The sequence below is a fragment of the Triturus cristatus genome, chromosome 1_2, assembly GCF_964204655.1.
Source record: "Triturus cristatus chromosome 1_2, aTriCri1.1, whole genome shotgun sequence".
NCBI classification, from domain to species: Eukaryota; Metazoa; Chordata; class Amphibia; order Caudata; family Salamandridae; genus Triturus; species Triturus cristatus.
In genome coordinates this window covers 584,055,007-584,072,389 of record NC_140580.1, presented here as the reverse complement: position 1 = coordinate 584,072,389, position 17,383 = coordinate 584,055,007, and the positions used below count along the sequence as shown (strand labels likewise).

General features: G+C 40.3%; 1 protein-coding gene and 1 long non-coding RNA gene across 6 annotated transcripts in view; both read left to right on the top strand.

Annotated features, from left to right (window-relative positions):
- The window catches only part of NT5C2 (5'-nucleotidase, cytosolic II), a 542,012-nt gene extending 535,420 nt beyond the window's left edge, over positions 1-6,592 (top strand). For all 4 annotated transcript variants that reach the window (XM_085606647.1, XM_085606643.1, XM_085606637.1 and 1 more), the window contains one exon: positions 2,792-6,592. In XM_085606647.1, the coding sequence (XP_085462773.1) occupies positions 2,792-3,037 (246 nt within the window). In that variant the 3' untranslated portion in view covers positions 3,038-6,592. The remainder of the gene's footprint in view (positions 1-2,791) is intronic.
- Positions 6,593-9,066: 2,474 nt separating this feature from the next.
- Positions 9,067-17,383, top strand: part of LOC146867679 (uncharacterized) — a 144,929-nt gene continuing 136,612 nt past the window's right edge. For both annotated transcript variants that reach the window (XR_014966122.1, XR_014966123.1), the window contains exon 1: positions 9,067-9,453. This is a non-coding gene — a long non-coding RNA (uncharacterized LOC146867679). The remainder of the gene's footprint in view (positions 9,454-17,383) is intronic.

Genomic DNA, 17,383 nt, shown 5'->3' with positions numbered 1-17,383 from the left:
GTTGGCCAGACTGATCTCAATTTTCCATCTGGGGAGCAACTTGTATGCGCATACGGGTAGGGCTGCGACAAAAAGGGGGTGGCTAGGATCTGGGCACCAGTCTTGGAATGGTTGGAAAATGGTTTAGTGAAAGCCAGGGCATGAAGGTATGAGAGTGTAGAAGTCTCTTTTGCCAATATTTTCTAAATCCTGATAAAGTATGGGCTATATTATGACTGGCGAGTTATGCTATCCATAATGAAATCCACTCCAGTGTATTTTACGGACTAATTGTTGATATTGCTAGAGTTATTTGTCTATAAGCTGAATATTAATGTAATTATTTTTGATATTTTGGTGTATTACATGAAATGGACCGGAAGGAGTGATGAATTGTTTATATTTTGTTTGTTTTTTCTCCTTTTGAATGTTTTTTATTCCCTTTTGCATCAATTATGCTTGGAAATCATTATAGTACGTCTTGTTTGCAAATGGGTGACAACTTGAATAGAAAGAACAAAACAAAAAGACAAATGGGTCTTACAAATAATTCAGGAAGGCTACAACATTCAATTCAAGGCTATGCCTCTCACCATTTCATCGAAAAAAGCCCCTCAATATCACCTACTTCACCTTCAAGCAGAAGTAACATTTTTATTCCAAAAACAAGCAATATGACCGGTTCCTTTCTCAAAGCAAGAGAAAGATATTTATTCAAAATATTTTTTGTCCCCAGGAAAGCCTAAAGAAAGAGTTCAAACCCATTTTCGATTTGAGGCAAGCCTACAAATTCATCAAGAAAGAGAAATTCAGAATGCTCTCTCTCCATCAGATTTATCAACAACTAATGAAGGGAGACTGGAAGTGCTCTGTGGATGCTTACGTCCACATCGCAATAGAAAACAAGCATTGGCAAAACCACTAGGCCTCTGCAACCCGAGAACTACTGGCGTTGTCAGTCTTTTAGCCACTTTGTATAGCAGCACGGCTGCTTTTCATCATGGCTGAAAGTCATGGAATAAAAGCACTATGAATCGGTCTGGGCTGACCATGTCAAAGTGCTTTTTAACCCATAGGTGAAGCCTATTGACTTTGCCAATGCTTGTTGTATCTAGATTTGAAAAGGGTTGACTTATAAATGATCCTTGCAAAATTAAAACACTCTGCCACCTGCCTCTAGGCTAGTGCTCATCATTTTAATTTTAGGAAAGCGATTAACTATTGGCGTTTTAATATGTCACGCGCCGTGTGCTTTCCTCAATCATGTCTTTGTCTTTCCTGATAGGGGTGTTTTGGACGCTGCTTTCAACGTCTTTCCCGATGCGCCTTGGCAAGCAGAGCAGGCACCTCAGAGTAACTTGACATCAGATTGCGCAGACGTTCCACAAACCACACGTCTCTGTCCTTTTTAATTACAGTTTGTGTACTCAGAGTGTGAAGAAGGCCACTTGTAGCTCTGATGATGGGTTTGAAAAGCAACATGATCCCCTTATGAACCTTTTAGAAGTGCTTGGTGGATTGACTGGCAGACTTACAGCTTTAGGTATTGTGAATTCACGTTCTGATCAGTCAAACTAACTTGCAGCTTCAGTAACCTCAGAGGTGCTGCATCAGGTTTTTGTGTTCGGCATGCATGTATTTTTTTTTTAGTGTTTTGTGGCCGGGCTTGGAACTGTTGATGCTCTCTGCTGTGGGACTGGTGACTTTAACAGCTGCAAAATGCATGACGTTGAGTCTGCAGAGGAATATCCTTGGTAATTAGCTGTTACAGTAGGCTCATGTGAAACTTTTCAAAGTTTGTTATTTTAAGGGCTATTTCCTTACCACTCTTCATCAGGGTTTATTGCATTAAATGTGGATGTTTTTCTTTCACTCATTCAAATGTAATTGGGATAAGCACTTGCCCTGGTTTGGCTCTGACAGTCTCTTTCACCTACATTGACTTATCAGAAGGAATCACTATGTGGATCTTCGTTGTACTGCCACCGAGTTTTGTAAAATGAATTTTGAAAGATGCCAGGTACGCAGCATGTTCTTCATGTTTGCTGTGAATTAAGTAAGGTGAATCTGCACTTTATTGGTAAGAAAAAGGTAAAACAGAAAAATCGGATAAATAATTAATTTTATAAGTCACTGTATTCGATGAGCGAGTGAAAACACGAGCGCTAGTATAGAGTGCTCAAACACATAGAAAAAAGTAGCTCCTAAAATGGAAGCAGTGGATGGACACAAGTAATTGGTCCATGCTCTGGGGAAGGTTAAACACAAGAAGAGGCATGATGCATGCATGCCATGGATAAATGGGGACAAATGATATGAGCTATTCGATGGAGCGAGCAAATGGTAAGCCGATGGGTGGGCTGAAGCCCACAGATTGAACACAGCACGTCTCTTCGAGACTGTGCATGCGCTGTCTAGCCGAGACCTAAAAAGCACAAAGTTTCTCTGTTACCTTGCTGGAAAAAGCTTAATACCAATACATAGTAGTACCATTCAGCCTCAAATATGCACCAAGAACTTTCTCTGGGCAGTTCCAAGATTTAGGCCTTGAGCAGCTCCTTTATATACTGTACAAACAGATGATGTGTTAAAGAACATTTGAACATTTGAAGCAAGAAACAAGGTGACTTGTAGGGCTTCTGAAAGGCAAACTAATACATGTCTAGAAGTGATTGAAAAAATATATTGGAGCCATCTATGTATGTCTCTTTTTAGATACAAGAAAACCTATTCCATTGCCATACTTTGCAATGTATGTTTGTCGTAGTTAGAAAGTAAAACATTTGAATAATAGTGGGTATGTTTTTTGCAGATGCCACATGAGTCAACAGTGGAGCACATTCATGTTGACATCAATGAAAAGGAATCGCCTTTAGCAACACGCAACCGTAACTCTGTGGATTTCAAAGATTCTGATTATAAACGCCACCACCTGACCCGGTCTGTCAGTGAGATCAAACCACCCAACCTCTTTCCTTTGGCGCCACAAGAGATCACACACTGCCATGATGAGGATGATGATGAGGAGGAAGAAGAAGAGGAAGAAGAGGAAGAATAGATTTGAATACTGTAAAGCGTCCTGGATGAAATTAACAGAATGAGTGTCCTGTTTAAGTGGATTTTCTTTGGGATGCCGAACTTTTCAAAGGCGCATTTTGAAACTCCAAAAAACCCATAAATGTCTATGTTTTTTATGTTCTCATTCGCAGGCAGTTCATATTGTAATACAAATGCACAACTTGCATTGGAAAACATTTTTAAAGATTGATCATTTCATCTGGAATGCTTGTACAAGTATCCATTATATATAATTCCATGAGAGCATGCAAAAGATTGCATGTTTGTTTCTTCTTTTAATTAGTGCATTTCAATTAATTGATTTGAACGGAGTCTTGTGAGTATACCAGAATTTTATCTTTGGACATTTAGGTATGAGAGATTTGATAATTGTTCTAAATAAAAGGTAAACAGACAATATTGTTAAAAATGTTAGATTTGTCAGTTTTAGCCATTGCTATTTAAACTGTTTTGTTAATTATAACAAAAATTACACAACTACAGATGCTCCAAGGTAAAAATGAAAAACCAGGTTGTTTAGGGCTTATTTTTCACAAGCTTGCTAAAGCACAAAATATTTGTAATGTAGCAAAGGAAAAGTAATCGTTTACAAATAAGTTCAGCGATTTAAAGTTTTTTTCGTCATTTTGATTAGTTTTAGTGAAGTACAAGTTTCAACAGATCACATATGAATCCCAAAAATTGAGTTCAAAATGCTCTGAAAAGAAACTTTTTTGTTTAGTGTTCGACGATTGCTGTAGTTACAGAAACTTCTAATATTTTGTAATGCGCTCCATGAAGATTATCAGAAACCATTGTAAGTGATGCTGTGTTACACACAATGTAAATAATTTGGCCCTGTCCATTTAGCTTAGCTACTGGTTCTCAAGGACATATGTGAAACAAGCAAGCAAACACTCATTTATGTTGGATCATGGGTAGGTGACTGTTATCAGGACACAGTCTGTTCTCTTTCATGTTCACCGGTGCCATTTCACTCGTCATCTGTCAGTTTGCTGCAAGGTGCACTTTACATTTTATGCACTCTTTCTTGTTCTTATGCTAAGAGAACTCTTCTTTGGTAGCATGTCAATCTCAGACTTAAAACGGAAGGGACAAAGAACACAAATTCTGACTGCAGAATGCTGGTGCAGAATTAGGTTGGTTTAGGTTCTCCAGAGCGAGAATGGTAACATGAGTGACTAGTGGTATTGGTATTAACATACCAAGAACGCCTGCAGTTAGTAGAAAAAAATGCAATAGATTGCTAATAAATATTCTCAATGTAACTAATTCAATAAAAAAAACTGTTGGAGGTTGGCTATTTCCATTACTATTCAATAGACAAATTCCATCGAACTTGTGGTAATAGATCTGTGTAGGAAATGTGACAAAAGAATGTGTAAAGTTCTCTGATATCCATATTATACTGTATATTACACATAATACTTCACTGGTAAAATGGTTATTGACACAATAATTAACTTGGTAAGCAACCAGTAGCATAAGTTTGTTGTTAGAAATTCTTTCTAACATTTTCTTCATTTTCTATGCAGGTTCCATTCTTGTAGTAGGCACACTAGTTTCAGTTCCGAAGAGAGAACACAAAGCTTATGTATATTTACTCCTCAACATATTCAAAGAGAATGTGTTACAGTCAGGTGACATAAGTGGGTATTTACATCTGTTACTTGTATTTTTAATGCATCACATTTTTTATGCCTCCTTTGATACAGTTTATACACATTCTCACATACCTTTTGGACGCAGTAGAAACAACACCATTAGATTAAGAGGAATTTAATGCTTTATGGAGGCAGGTCTTGAGGAGCAGTCCCTAATGAAATGGAATATTCAAACTATAAGTGTAGGAGCATAATTAATGTTACTCTCAATTAGATCTGTCTTACGTAATTCCAGCATGGACCAGTGTCACACGCCTCTGCATGGCACTGAATTTCCCTAAGTGGAACAACTTTTTTTTTTTATTTGAGATTATGAAGTAAGGGACCACCATGCTGGTCTCCAAAGTTTGCATCTAAAAATGTTACTTTGTATAACTGAGTTGTTCTTATCTATCAGATTGTTTATGCTGTACAGTTGCCGTTGAGATACCTAACATGACATTCATACCGTACTTAGTATGCATGTACCCCAAACCATAACTATTTCTTGTGTGTTGCAGAGTTGTACTATTTTCAGTTGCAATTGTCATTACTTCTGTACACTGTCTTAGGTGAAGTGTACTGCGATATACTACAAATAGTGGCACTCTGTCACTGTTTTTTTTTTTTTAACTAACGAAAATACAAAATTGCATGATTTGTAGAGTTCATTGGTCTATTTTTTAACCTCAGTGGATGATCACAATACATGAGAATCCACGGTTAAAAACATTTACCCAGATAGGATTGCCCCATCAGTGCACAGTGCTTGTGTTCTCCCTTAAATTTAGTTTTTTTGTAAAGCCAATTGTGTTATACTTTTTACCACCAGCTGCCTTGACTGTTTACCCGTTTATTAGAAGAAATGTCTTGAATTGCCGTTCAAGATGGGAAAACAGATAGTGTGATTTCAGTTTCATGTTTGCCAACAATCAGTATTTCATGTTAGAGAGTTTGTTTGTTCTGGTTACAAGTACATTGTGAAAAAAAATTTGCAACACTGCCGCAACTGGTATCCCAAAAAAAGAAGCAAGATATAATACTGTTTCTGTAGGAAATCCCACATTCCTGCAGCTGATAGAAGCTAAATAATCTCTTTAATGTTTTACTTGTTTATTTTATTTTAGCTACACAACACAAACGTTACTTCTGGTGCTTATGTCTTTAAACTGCATTGTGTCTGAATGCTTGTTGAAATTGTTACATTGGTTTCAGAGGATATTTTTATTATGTATATACTGTGATCGTAGCTTCCTGTAGGAATAGATTTTTACAGAGACCAGCTACTTCAAATGTAAATAACACCATGTAACTCAAACCTGTATGACCATGCCAGTATTTGTTAGAATATTGGTTACTAACAGTATGTTTTCTACGAGAATAGTATACTCATTTAAATGTTGCTTCTGAGTTTCATTCAACCCAGAGCATGGGACTGTGTAACGTGCCCTAAAATAAACTTGGTTTGAAAGAAAAATGAGGGCCAATGCATATAACTCATTTGAGACAGAAAACCGGAACCCCTTTGTTAGATGTTATGCTGAGAAACGTGCAGAAAGCACATTTCTTAGCTTTAAACAGCACAAAATTGAAGAATGGAATAGTGTTTGCGTATCTGCTGGTATTCTTTAAGTTAAGCGTTATCCATTGTTTTGTGGTGTTTAGAAAAGTACAACTGGACTCTTTATAGTATTATATTGGCACAAAAATAGCTTATTGTTAATTTAGTGCATAACATCTGTAGTGAGAAAATTCATCCCGCTAGAGTTATTTTTTCCTTTGCTATAGTTGATTTTAACAGTTCAGTGCTTTATGTTGATGTTTCATTGCATTGATACTAGTTTAGGAACCTCTGTTTCAGTAATAACAAATAAATGCATTCTAAAGAAGAATATTGAGTCCATTGCATTTGTTTATGTCAAGATTTCTCAGTGTTGATTTTGTTTATAAACCTTAACAGTGACCTATCTATTCAGTTGTCCAGCCCATTTGAGAGCTCAACTTCTGTCAGTCACAAGCCATACTCTAAAATGCATAGATTTTTGCGAATAACTACAGAAATCTGGAATAGTAAAACGGATCAGATACAGTGACAGGACAGTATCATAAGGGGGATGCAAGGAAGAGAGGAGCCAAATAGGTTCAGAGCCACGATAAGTACCTTTCACAAATGTGTAACTACAAAGTCCACCCACCTCTTTAACCCCATGGAGCAATGAAGGGAGTGTTTTAATAGAAACACAGAAAACTTGACCAAATGGGTCTGTTTGTATGAAGCACATGATTCTGGTGAATTGTTGTTTCCACTTTTTATTGTGAACAAGGAGCAGTGAGCAGTTGATTAGGATCCTCATGAGGTACTCAAGAAAGACAGTTAGCCCAGTGAGGCATTGGTGTGAAGGCTGAAACATGTTGACCTAGCGATACGGAGCATACTAGCTTCCTCATTGAGTGTCCCCACCTATATATGTTATTTCCTTGACAGGGTGCTTCTAACAATAAAATTCTTGAGGATGCCTTAGACAATCAAAGATCTCTCTTGGTTTGCAAGGTCGAGCCTGGCCAGATATACTAGGTATCTGTATGAGGACTCGATGAAGCATGCCACTGGTAGTTCCAGTGGGTGAAAATCCTTGAAATAACGTAGGGGATTCCCCCTAGTGATGTAAGGAAAAGGGACAGACAATATAAGAGGGTCCCCTCACTTTGGGGGCCATAACGATGGCAGGTGGACCTGAGTCCGCCCGCCAGCGTTGCGGTGTTCGGGACCGCCCGCCAGACAAGCGGCGGTCTCACCACAGCAAATATGATGCGCCCGCCATACTGGCAGGCGCATCCAGGGCCTTTAATATTGCTGACGGTGCTGCTGGCTGCAGCACCGTACGCAATGTTAAAATGGCATGCAGTGCAGGGAAATGCAGGGCGGTACCATGGGTACCTCCGCAGTGCACCCCCCCTACCCAACTCAGTGGGGGCCCGCAACGGGCCCCCGAATAAGTCTTTTCGCGGTGGGATGACCGCCGCGGAAAGGGATATCGTAATCCCAATGCTGCCCTGTGTTTTGGTTCCACAAGGCGGGTGGAAAAGGACCCCCTTGCGGAACCGTGGCGGATGGACTTTCCGTCCGCCGCGGACAGATTGGGATTCCCACCGCCATCCTAATTCGGCAGTGGGAATTTCCTGTGTGATGGCGGAAGGACCACCACTGCCGGCCCAGCGGTGGCTGTCCTTCCGCCATCCTAATGACCCCCTTTGTATTCTGATAAACAGGTTCTGGGAAGGCAAGCAAACCCCGATATTACTTCTCGCTCCCCCCCCTTGTTTGTATATGTTGGAAAAAAGTAAACCATCTGAGGTGGAAAGAATACTTTGATGAAGAAGGACATCTTACTATGACAAAATAAATCATTTCAACGTGGTTATTAGACTGTCCTGATTTTTGTGCTACAATTGTAACACAGAATCATTATCCCACATACTATGTGTAAATGTTTTCATTCTGCGCCAAATGGAAGTGAATTGCGGTTTGAATTTGGATTTGTTTTTATTACGAATCGCTACGAGATTACCATCCCATTGGTCATGGACTATTTAGAGATGGGTGGGTAGGGCAGTTAGCTAATTGACTGCCATCAGCTAATCATAATCGTTCTTTACATTGCACCCTTCTGATTGGTAGACAGCCCATGTTTGCCTGCTATGTTTTCCCATGTTCAGGGAATTAATCCACCCTTTTTTCAAGTCTGACAGTGAAATATATGTAGGCGTTTCTTTTTTTAGCCAATATCAGCTCTACTGGTGAATTAGAAAAAAAGTAGATTTAAAAAAGAAAAATCACCTGTCCCTACAGTTAACATGCTCAACATGTACCAGTCTGAGGAACAAAATCCTTGGAACACTCTTGAATGTAGCAAAGAGGTCAACCGGTCAACTGCGACAATCCTGTAGTGGTAATTGATAATGGCAAAAAAGAAAAAGAAAAAAACGCAAGGTGGATTAAAGTGAAGAAATTAAGAAATGTTCAGACTAAGTAATAATGCCTCCAAAAAAGAAGAAATGGAAAGAAAAAGGCAAAAATGCGGGATTTGGAAACACAAAGGAGAGGCATTGGAGATTCATATGGGTAGATGAAATAATAAAAAAACTGTAAAAATGAACACGAAGGACCATGCACTTCATTGAAAAAATGTCCATGGCTAAAACTGCCTAGATTAAAGTATGATGGAGATCGTATGGTGACTGGAGATCAGTGCTATTGCCAGGGAAAGGGGACAGGTCAATTTAAAAATCAGTAGTGTAAACCGGCAGGTCACAGTAGTAGCTGATACGTCAGTTACTAGTTCAGGCTATCCAAGGGGCTCACAAAGGGGGAATGCCGGCACAAGGCTGGGCTCTGTCAACAAAATGGCCGCAGGCTGGGCCGTCCTGCCAGGTGATGTCGGCTCACACAGGGCATCGCCCTAAATATAGACTATAGTGTTGCTAGGTTCTGGATGGAATAGTGTATACCTCACTACTTGGAATGCTCCCATGTCAGCTGTGTGGAGCTTATGTTTATAACTGAAGTTCGAGTTAGTTTGTCTCTGGATTCTTTGACGACGGCTGCACTGCGGAGCTACTGAAACAAACTCACATCCGTATCTAACCCAGGATTGATCATTCTCTTCTGGGAGCAGTGAGTGGATAAGAACACAGCAAATTGGCGACGAGCTGATGCCTGGTTTTGAACCAGTGCCTTCATTTAACTAATCAGGTGAGTTCATGTAGCCTAAGAGTTCCCTCCTTGCTTAAATAACGGATTTGCGGCCGCTTTGCAACCTCATAGACTTAATTGAAGTTAAAGAAGACTATCTTATTCTGATAATTTACTAATTAATACACCAACGGGATTTCTGCTGTCCAAACCCCGCGATTGCACAGCTACAGGCATTTCATGCTCAGTGACCTCAGAGTTTTGTGTCTCATGAATCCAGGGGGTCGAGTTTTGCAAGGGATTTCTACAGGTTAGTGCTGCTTTAAGAATCGTTGTCATCTATAGTCTGGATTTGCTAAGCTACTGGGTTGTCAAGCGTGCGTTATTAAACTCTGGTGTGGCCTAAGCGCACTCTGTAGTGTAAACAAATGTATTTGCACTGGTGAAAGCGCTCGCTTAAATCATCCCCGTTCTACATTCTGGATTACTTTTTCTCAGCGAAATACAAGGTCAGGTACTCCCTGAAATAAAAGAGCACACTTTGCCTATTCCTAACCGCCTATCTGCCTGGAATTGCTTTGTTGCCCTCAGTGGAGTTCGTAGTTTCTGGGACTGTCTGTTGTATTCCAGCACCACCTTGTGGTTATATTTTGAAATAAAGGTTATTCTGTGATGGATAGCACAGTTTTAAACGTGGATATTTGTCTGTTATGTTATGTTATTGAAAATGTATAGAGTGCACGTTCACCAACAGGTCTCTTGGCGCTAATTTGTCCTTTGGAGTCACCGCTAAGAAAGGTTCACGTCTATCTGTAAGCTGGGGTAAAAAGCCAGGTCTTCAGCTTTTTCCTGAAGCGCGATGGTCTGTTTCTAGTCTCAGTGACGTGGGCAGGGCAGATAAAAATTTGGATCCCTGTATTGAGAAGCGCAACACTGCAGTCCGTTTGCTTCTGAAACCCGGAACCACCAATAGATTCATCTGCATGGATCTTAAAGTGCGCTGTGGAGAGTACCTGTGAATTTTTGAGGATATGTACTTTGGGCCAGTACCATGTATAGTTTTGAACAGGATTTATCCTGTTTTAAGCATGGAACGCTGCTCCACTGGAAGCCAGTGCAGCTCCTTCAGCAGCGGCTTGACATGACAGCGTCTGCCTTGTTGATAGATAATTCTAGCTGCCTGATTTTGAATCAGCTGCAGCCGGTGTATCTGGTTGCACTGGAGGCCTAGGTAAATTGTGTTAGCGTAATACATTTTTGATAGGATCAAGGCAATGATGATTTGAATGCTGGCCTCTCTGCTGAAAAACCTTCTGATTTTTTGCAATTTCCGCAGTTGGAAAAAACAGGCAGAGGTGACTGCCCCAATCTGCGTGTCCATGGTGAGATCCGTGTCAATATGTATGCCTAGGCTCTTTACAGGGCCAGACTGGCCATAGTGGACACCAGGAGTTTCCGCGGTGGGCCGCGAAGGGTGGGGGCCGGTTTTGGGACCCTTTGGGACCATTTTGGTTACCGGGAACGGCAATATTGGCCCCCTGTAACAAAATCTGCCAAAACTGGCCCTTGGAAACAGCTCGGCCGCACCCCCAGGGGGCCGTCCGAGCAGTTTGCTATGACCAATTACAGTTTCCAGTCCGGCCCTGGCTCTTTATCGAGTTCTTAGGGGCAGGTGCAGGTCCTAACTCCGCAGGCCAATGGGTAGGAGTCCAATGCTGAAGTTTGTTATTGGGGATGATGATTTCATTTTTTTCGGAGTTTAGTTTTAATTGATTTTTTTTTCATCCAATTCCTGAGCAGCATGGTATTCCTGAGGAACTCTTTGGAATTTGTAGAGCCATCGATGGAAAAGATCAACTGTATATCGTCAGCATGGTTGTAAATCTGTGTGCCCATCTGACGAAGCGTGAATATGAGGGGGCGAATATATACACTGAAGAGGTGCGGGTACAATGAAGAGCCCTGCAGTACTCCACAATTCAAGTTGACAATGCCAGATTTGAAAGGCGATAGCCACACTGATTGTTTTAGGTCCTCTAGGAAGGATTGAAGCCAATTTAGGGCAGCACCTCTGAGACCTGCTGCAGCAGTACGCTTCATGTCAAGGTTGACGGTATTGAACTCCGCAGACAGGTCCAGGAGAATCAAGGCTTGAGTGCAGTCTTCATCAGCCTTTCCTTTTAAGTCATCCATGACGGATAGAATAATAGATTCAGTAGAGTGGGATGAGTGGAAACCTGCCTGATGTGAGTCTACAAAATGGGTGTCTTCTATGAAGGTGCTAAGAAGTTTGGCTACATGCGTCTCTAATACTTTGGCTGGGAAGGGGAGAAGGGATATAGGCCTATAGTTGTCCAGCCTCTGAGGATCAGCACCTTGTTTTTTAGGTTCGAGCCTAGCGCAGCATGCATGGGCTGCTCTAGGAGAGGGCCTCTTGGAATCACTCCAGACATTCAGAAAGCTTTCAGAAAGCTCGTGTGTGTGGTTGTCTCATCAATTGGCCTTTGCGTGTGGCTTTCAAAAAATGAAAGCACGCAATTGGCCAAAGGCGGGTGCATGTCCCACCTCTTCTTAAAATGTTAACTCCCATGGCATTTTGCTCTCGAGAGCGAGCAGGCTGGCAGCTGCATTCCTCCTTGGTCATGTGCTTTCGCTTCGCTTTTGCTTGTTATCTGCTAAAGCAATTTATGGCCTTTCCAAACGCTGCTGCTCTTGCTTAACCTAGTATCCTGCTACTAATTGATTTCCGCCCTGCTTTTCTTTGAAATGCTTGTTATTGGTCTGTCTGCCATGGAGGTAAGCGATCGTGTTTTGTTTACTGAACTCGATTTGCCGTGTGCTTAAACTTTCCTTACGGGCGCCCCTTGTTTACTTTAGGCGCGCTGTGTTACATTTTTATTTCACTCTTTCTTGTTTCGTTTTCTTTTTTTGTTATTTTGCCCCTTCGCTGGCGCTCACTTTAGTTTACATATTTAGCACTAAATTTAGTAAGGCCTGAGCAGGCATTTACGGCCAGTCACCGTCACGCCCATTCACACTCACCCCCCTAGCAGCATTCTACGTGCAAACCACTCCTCATCACTTGCCAGTCCCGTGGCAGACGAGGCATGTGAGAGCCCTGCCATGTTGTAAGACACGGCGCAGGCTGAGGGTTCTCCAGCAGGAAATACTCTGCAGCCTGGACCTCAGCCGAACAGTGGCGGAAATCAATCCAGGTAATTCATCAGTTACTCTTCCAGAGCAGGACTTCCGTTGTCAATGCAGAAGGAACGGAATAAAACGTGACTGCAGAGACATCTCACATACACTGCACCAGTGCTGGGTGTGTTTACTCTGTAGCTGGGCTTTTTCCACCACTTGCAGAGCGCAGAGTGTAGTTCGTGCACTCTCCTGGAAGTGCAAATATTTTGTACTGGTTGACGGTGCAACCTTCAGTTTAATTGCCCTGCTCTATATGTGTGGTTTTTTCAGGTCTGTATGCGTGTCAATTGTCAGTACATATATGTAGCCAGTTCGGCACATGCGTAGGGCTGTATGAATTCAATACCTAGGTACTTTCTTCGATTCACATTTATTGTCACTTCTTGGAACATATAACCATACCCGTTTTTCACTTACCTTCCTTTACACCCTCCCAGAAGCTTTCTCTCCACCGTCTCTCGAAGTCACTTTATTCTGGAAGGATCTTTATTTCAGGTGAGTGCCTCAGCTGTATTATTTTTTGCTTCCCTGTCACAACCCTCTTCCCCCAAAAAGCGCAGTTCTAATCGTGAGACTTTCTTAGCTTTTAGACTAACTAGGACCTTTTGTGACTATTGCATGACGTAAATGGAAATGTGTGTTTCCGTTTACTATCTAGTATTTAGGACCCTTTTTCCTGCCATGATTCTTTTCATTTTTTTCATCTTGATTACCTTTCCTGCTTTCCCTTCTGAGTCCTTATAATAATTTCTTATCTAGAAGGGATAAAATCGCCCTAATCTGTGTTATTACCAACCCTCAAATATTTTAACTTTGATGTCCAGGTTATATGCTACAAATTCTGCCTTATGCACTGATATTATTGAATCACAGTGGCATATCACATGTGAGCACTGAGCACTTTGTTTTCACGTACAAACACATCTCTCTATATTTATGTAATATACCATTAGCAGAAACAACAAGCATTGGCATAGCCAATAGGTCTCGCCTTTGTGACCTTATAAGTGTTTAGCCATGCAACGGTTGATGTTGTTGCACCAAGTATATTGTGCTGCATAACTAAATACTTATAAGGTCCCAAAAGCGAGACCTATTGGTTATGCCAATGCTTGTTCTGAAGTGAAAAAATCACTGCTTCTTATCTAGTTATGTAAACGTAATTCTGGTGCAAACAGCGATGCCACACTTCATCAATTAAAAAAACCATAAAATTAGATTTTAGCTTTAGCCAAATTGCCATTGACCACAGCACTTGTTAATGACATTATCTCTATTCGACTTCTTTATCAACGGCGAATAGCATGCTTAGGCTGATCTCAATTAACAACAATCGAAATTATCTTCATTTCTTTTTTTGCCAAACACCACAGCGGTGACTACATTTTTTGTTTTGAATGCTTTGTGTTTTTAAATAGAATACTAATACAAATAACTACCCTGTACTTGGTATATGTAGCTTATGTTGCACAGCTTGGCATTTCTAATATATCTTCTCTTGGTGTTTTTTTACCCTTTCCTGGAGAACTTGAAACTCCAAGAGAAGAATCAGTTGATGAGTTCACAATGTATATGGTAGCCTCTGGAAGCGAAAGGCATGTAGATGACAGGAAACAGGCTACCTCATTGCTTTCTTTAGCTAAAAAAAAGAGTTGAAAACCTATCACACTGTTCAAAATCTACAAAATCCGTAAGGGAGAGAAAACATGACAGTATCTACTAAAACTCAATTAGAGATATATTTTGGAAAGAAAACTAAAATTATTCTGCAGTGTTACAAATTCTTTTCAAGGGTACAAGCTAAGAGTGAAACTATTGACACCTATGTCACGAGCCTCAAGCCATTGTTAGTATATTGTGCATTCGCCGGTAACCATGACAGATACATTTGTGATCAAATAATGATGCACACTTCAAAATAAGTCTATTAAAATAAATGATGATGTGCTCGCAACCTCACATTACTGGAGGCTTATAATATCGCTAGCGGTAAAAAGTTGACATCGAAATGTGTGAAAATAGTGCACAAAAATAAAGTCTAATATTAGAACATTAGAACAAAAAAAAGAAGGTGGGGAAACACATGAATTAATTAACAGTGTTAGATCTAAGTCATGGGTAAAACAAGGAAGCAGTAGTGATAAGTATAACTCTAAAGCATCAACTAAGAATAGTTGTAAAAGGTGTAGGAGTACAAGCCATTAGGCCAATGATATGTTAAGTCTAGCAAAAAATGTGATGTGTATGAAGTGCAAAAATTGGGTCACTACACCCGTATGTGTAAGAGTGTAAGTACTTATTGTAAGACCATTAACATTTTGAATAAAGCATCCATACACATAGTTGAATCTGAGAATGATAACTCTTTTTTTCTTCGTTTGGTTGATGATAGTACACAGACCAACACTGTAGATTACCAAATTATGAATATAACAGATTATGACAGAGAGACAAATGAAGGTGAATGACAATAAATGTAGGACAGAGATTGATGGTGCAGATGCGAATAGATTCTGGAACTCTGTATGCTATTATATCATTAGAAGACTTTGAACAATTCTGGTATTTAGAATCCAAATGTCTATTCAAATCTGATATAAAGTTGAACGGTTATGGAGGTGAATATATACATTTACATGGATTTTTTTATTAATAATATTGCCTATAAGGATAGAAGTATTTTCGGTAGGGTATGTCTAACAAAAACAGAAGCACATCTATTTGGTTTAATTCAAAAAGCTGCCAGGGGTATGGAACTACAACCCAGTGTCCTGGAACAAATTGTGGTAAATCATGTGATTGACTTGAAAAGTATTGTTCAACATTATCCAGAAGTTTTCATAAACAAATTAGGGAAACTTTAAAGTTTCAAACATAAGATTGTTCTAAGACGACATTCTCAGCCCAAGGTTCATAAAGTTAGAAATCTACCAGTTACTGTGAAATATACAGTTAAGGCAGAATTAAAGAAACAATTGCATCTTGAGATAATAGAAGAATTGAATTTTTGGCACCCATAGTCGTGGTGTGTAAACCGGATCATTCTATAAGATTGGGTGTAGATCTACCTGATCAAAATAATGCCATATGGGTTGATAGATATCCACTACCCAACATAAATGAGATGTTGGCCACTATTGGGAATAGAGAAGGGTTTTCTACTATTGTCTTCTTACTATCAGATAAAATTACAGTCATCATCGCACTACCTGACGCCTAGCATTCGGATTGGCCTATGCATCCTCTGTTTTTCAGACTTGTGCAGAAAATGTTTAAAGGAATAGATGGATTGTGTAACTTCCAGGATAACAGTTTTGCATTTGGCAGAGTAGGATGTGAACATGATAGTAGGTAAAGAAATGTACTTTAAATCCTAAGTGCAAATGGTTTAACTGTGAAATCAGAGAAATATCATCTAAAAGTAATCAATGTAACGTATTTGGGACATATTATTGACATCAATGGAATAAGGCCTAGAGAAAAATTGGTAGATAACACTGTGAATGCTTGGTTAGCAGGTAACAAGGATGAACTAAGATGATTTTTGGGGGTCATACTATTTTACTCAAAATTTGTTAAAAAGTTCTCCTACAAACCAAATCCATGTGACAATTGTTTACAAAAAAAATACATTTGAATGGAGTGAGGCAAAGAATTGGAAATTGCAAGCATATAACAAGTCATCAAAATGGCCCCCCATTTAAGTAATTATTTTTATAAAATGTTTTTATTACATTTTTAAACAAAAGTAAAGGCAATCCACAGTACATAATGACATATGAATGTACAATACGCGTAGTGGGATACATAAATACAGGTGTCTTGCAGTTCTGCAATGTCCATATTAGTGCTTGGCACACATCAGTTTACAGGTAGTTGGTTAGACACGGGATCTCCATGTTGCAGATACATTGAGCCACATCTGACAGTATACCCCCTCTAATACATGAGTCTCTGCCTGTTGTTAGGACCTTCTCGCACCCCTCTCCCTCCACTCGTGCCCCAGGAATCGTTCCATCGCAGATCTTCCCATATGACCAGCCATCTATGCATATTTTCAATCTGAGTACTCCCTCAGATATTTCACCATGGGCTCCCAAATGTCTCTGGGTTGAGATGGCTCAGGCAGGAGATCTGTATAAGTCGTAAGGTGATCCTTGCAATATATGAAATCTGTGAGCCATTCTTTGAATTTAGGGGCACGCCCGCTACCCCATCTACAAGCCACCCTGTGCTTGGCCAGCAATAGACCTAATGCCGCAAATTTCCTACATGGTTTCTGTATATCAGCATATAATGTGATTACCGATAGGCCTTAGGAACTGCTACCACGGGAGGGCACTAGTGTGGACCTGATGTTGTGGACACGAACAATACTGGTGCCAACCACTCTGAGTGGCTGACTATACTTGGCGGCGTTTTTGGGGAGGGAGTTTGATAGGTATAAAAGCCGATACTATAATATGCTGTTGACCTGACATCTCTATGAGATGTTCGCCATGATACTCTGAGTCACTGTCCTGGTACGCCGCCCGGCCCCCGGCATGTGGGCTGAATGGCTGTGTGCATTTTTATAACGACGGATGTGCTTTGAGATGACATGCGTGTACAGGTTGACTTAATGGATGCCTTGTTTATAACTCTGCAATAAAAACATGTTTAAAAAAAATAAATGGTTTCTGTATATCAGCTGTATATCCCAGGAGCCCTACCCGGGGAGTTCGCGGGACAGGAGCACCAATCATTCTGAACAGTGCGTCTAGCACCTCCCTCCAATACTCCTGAACCG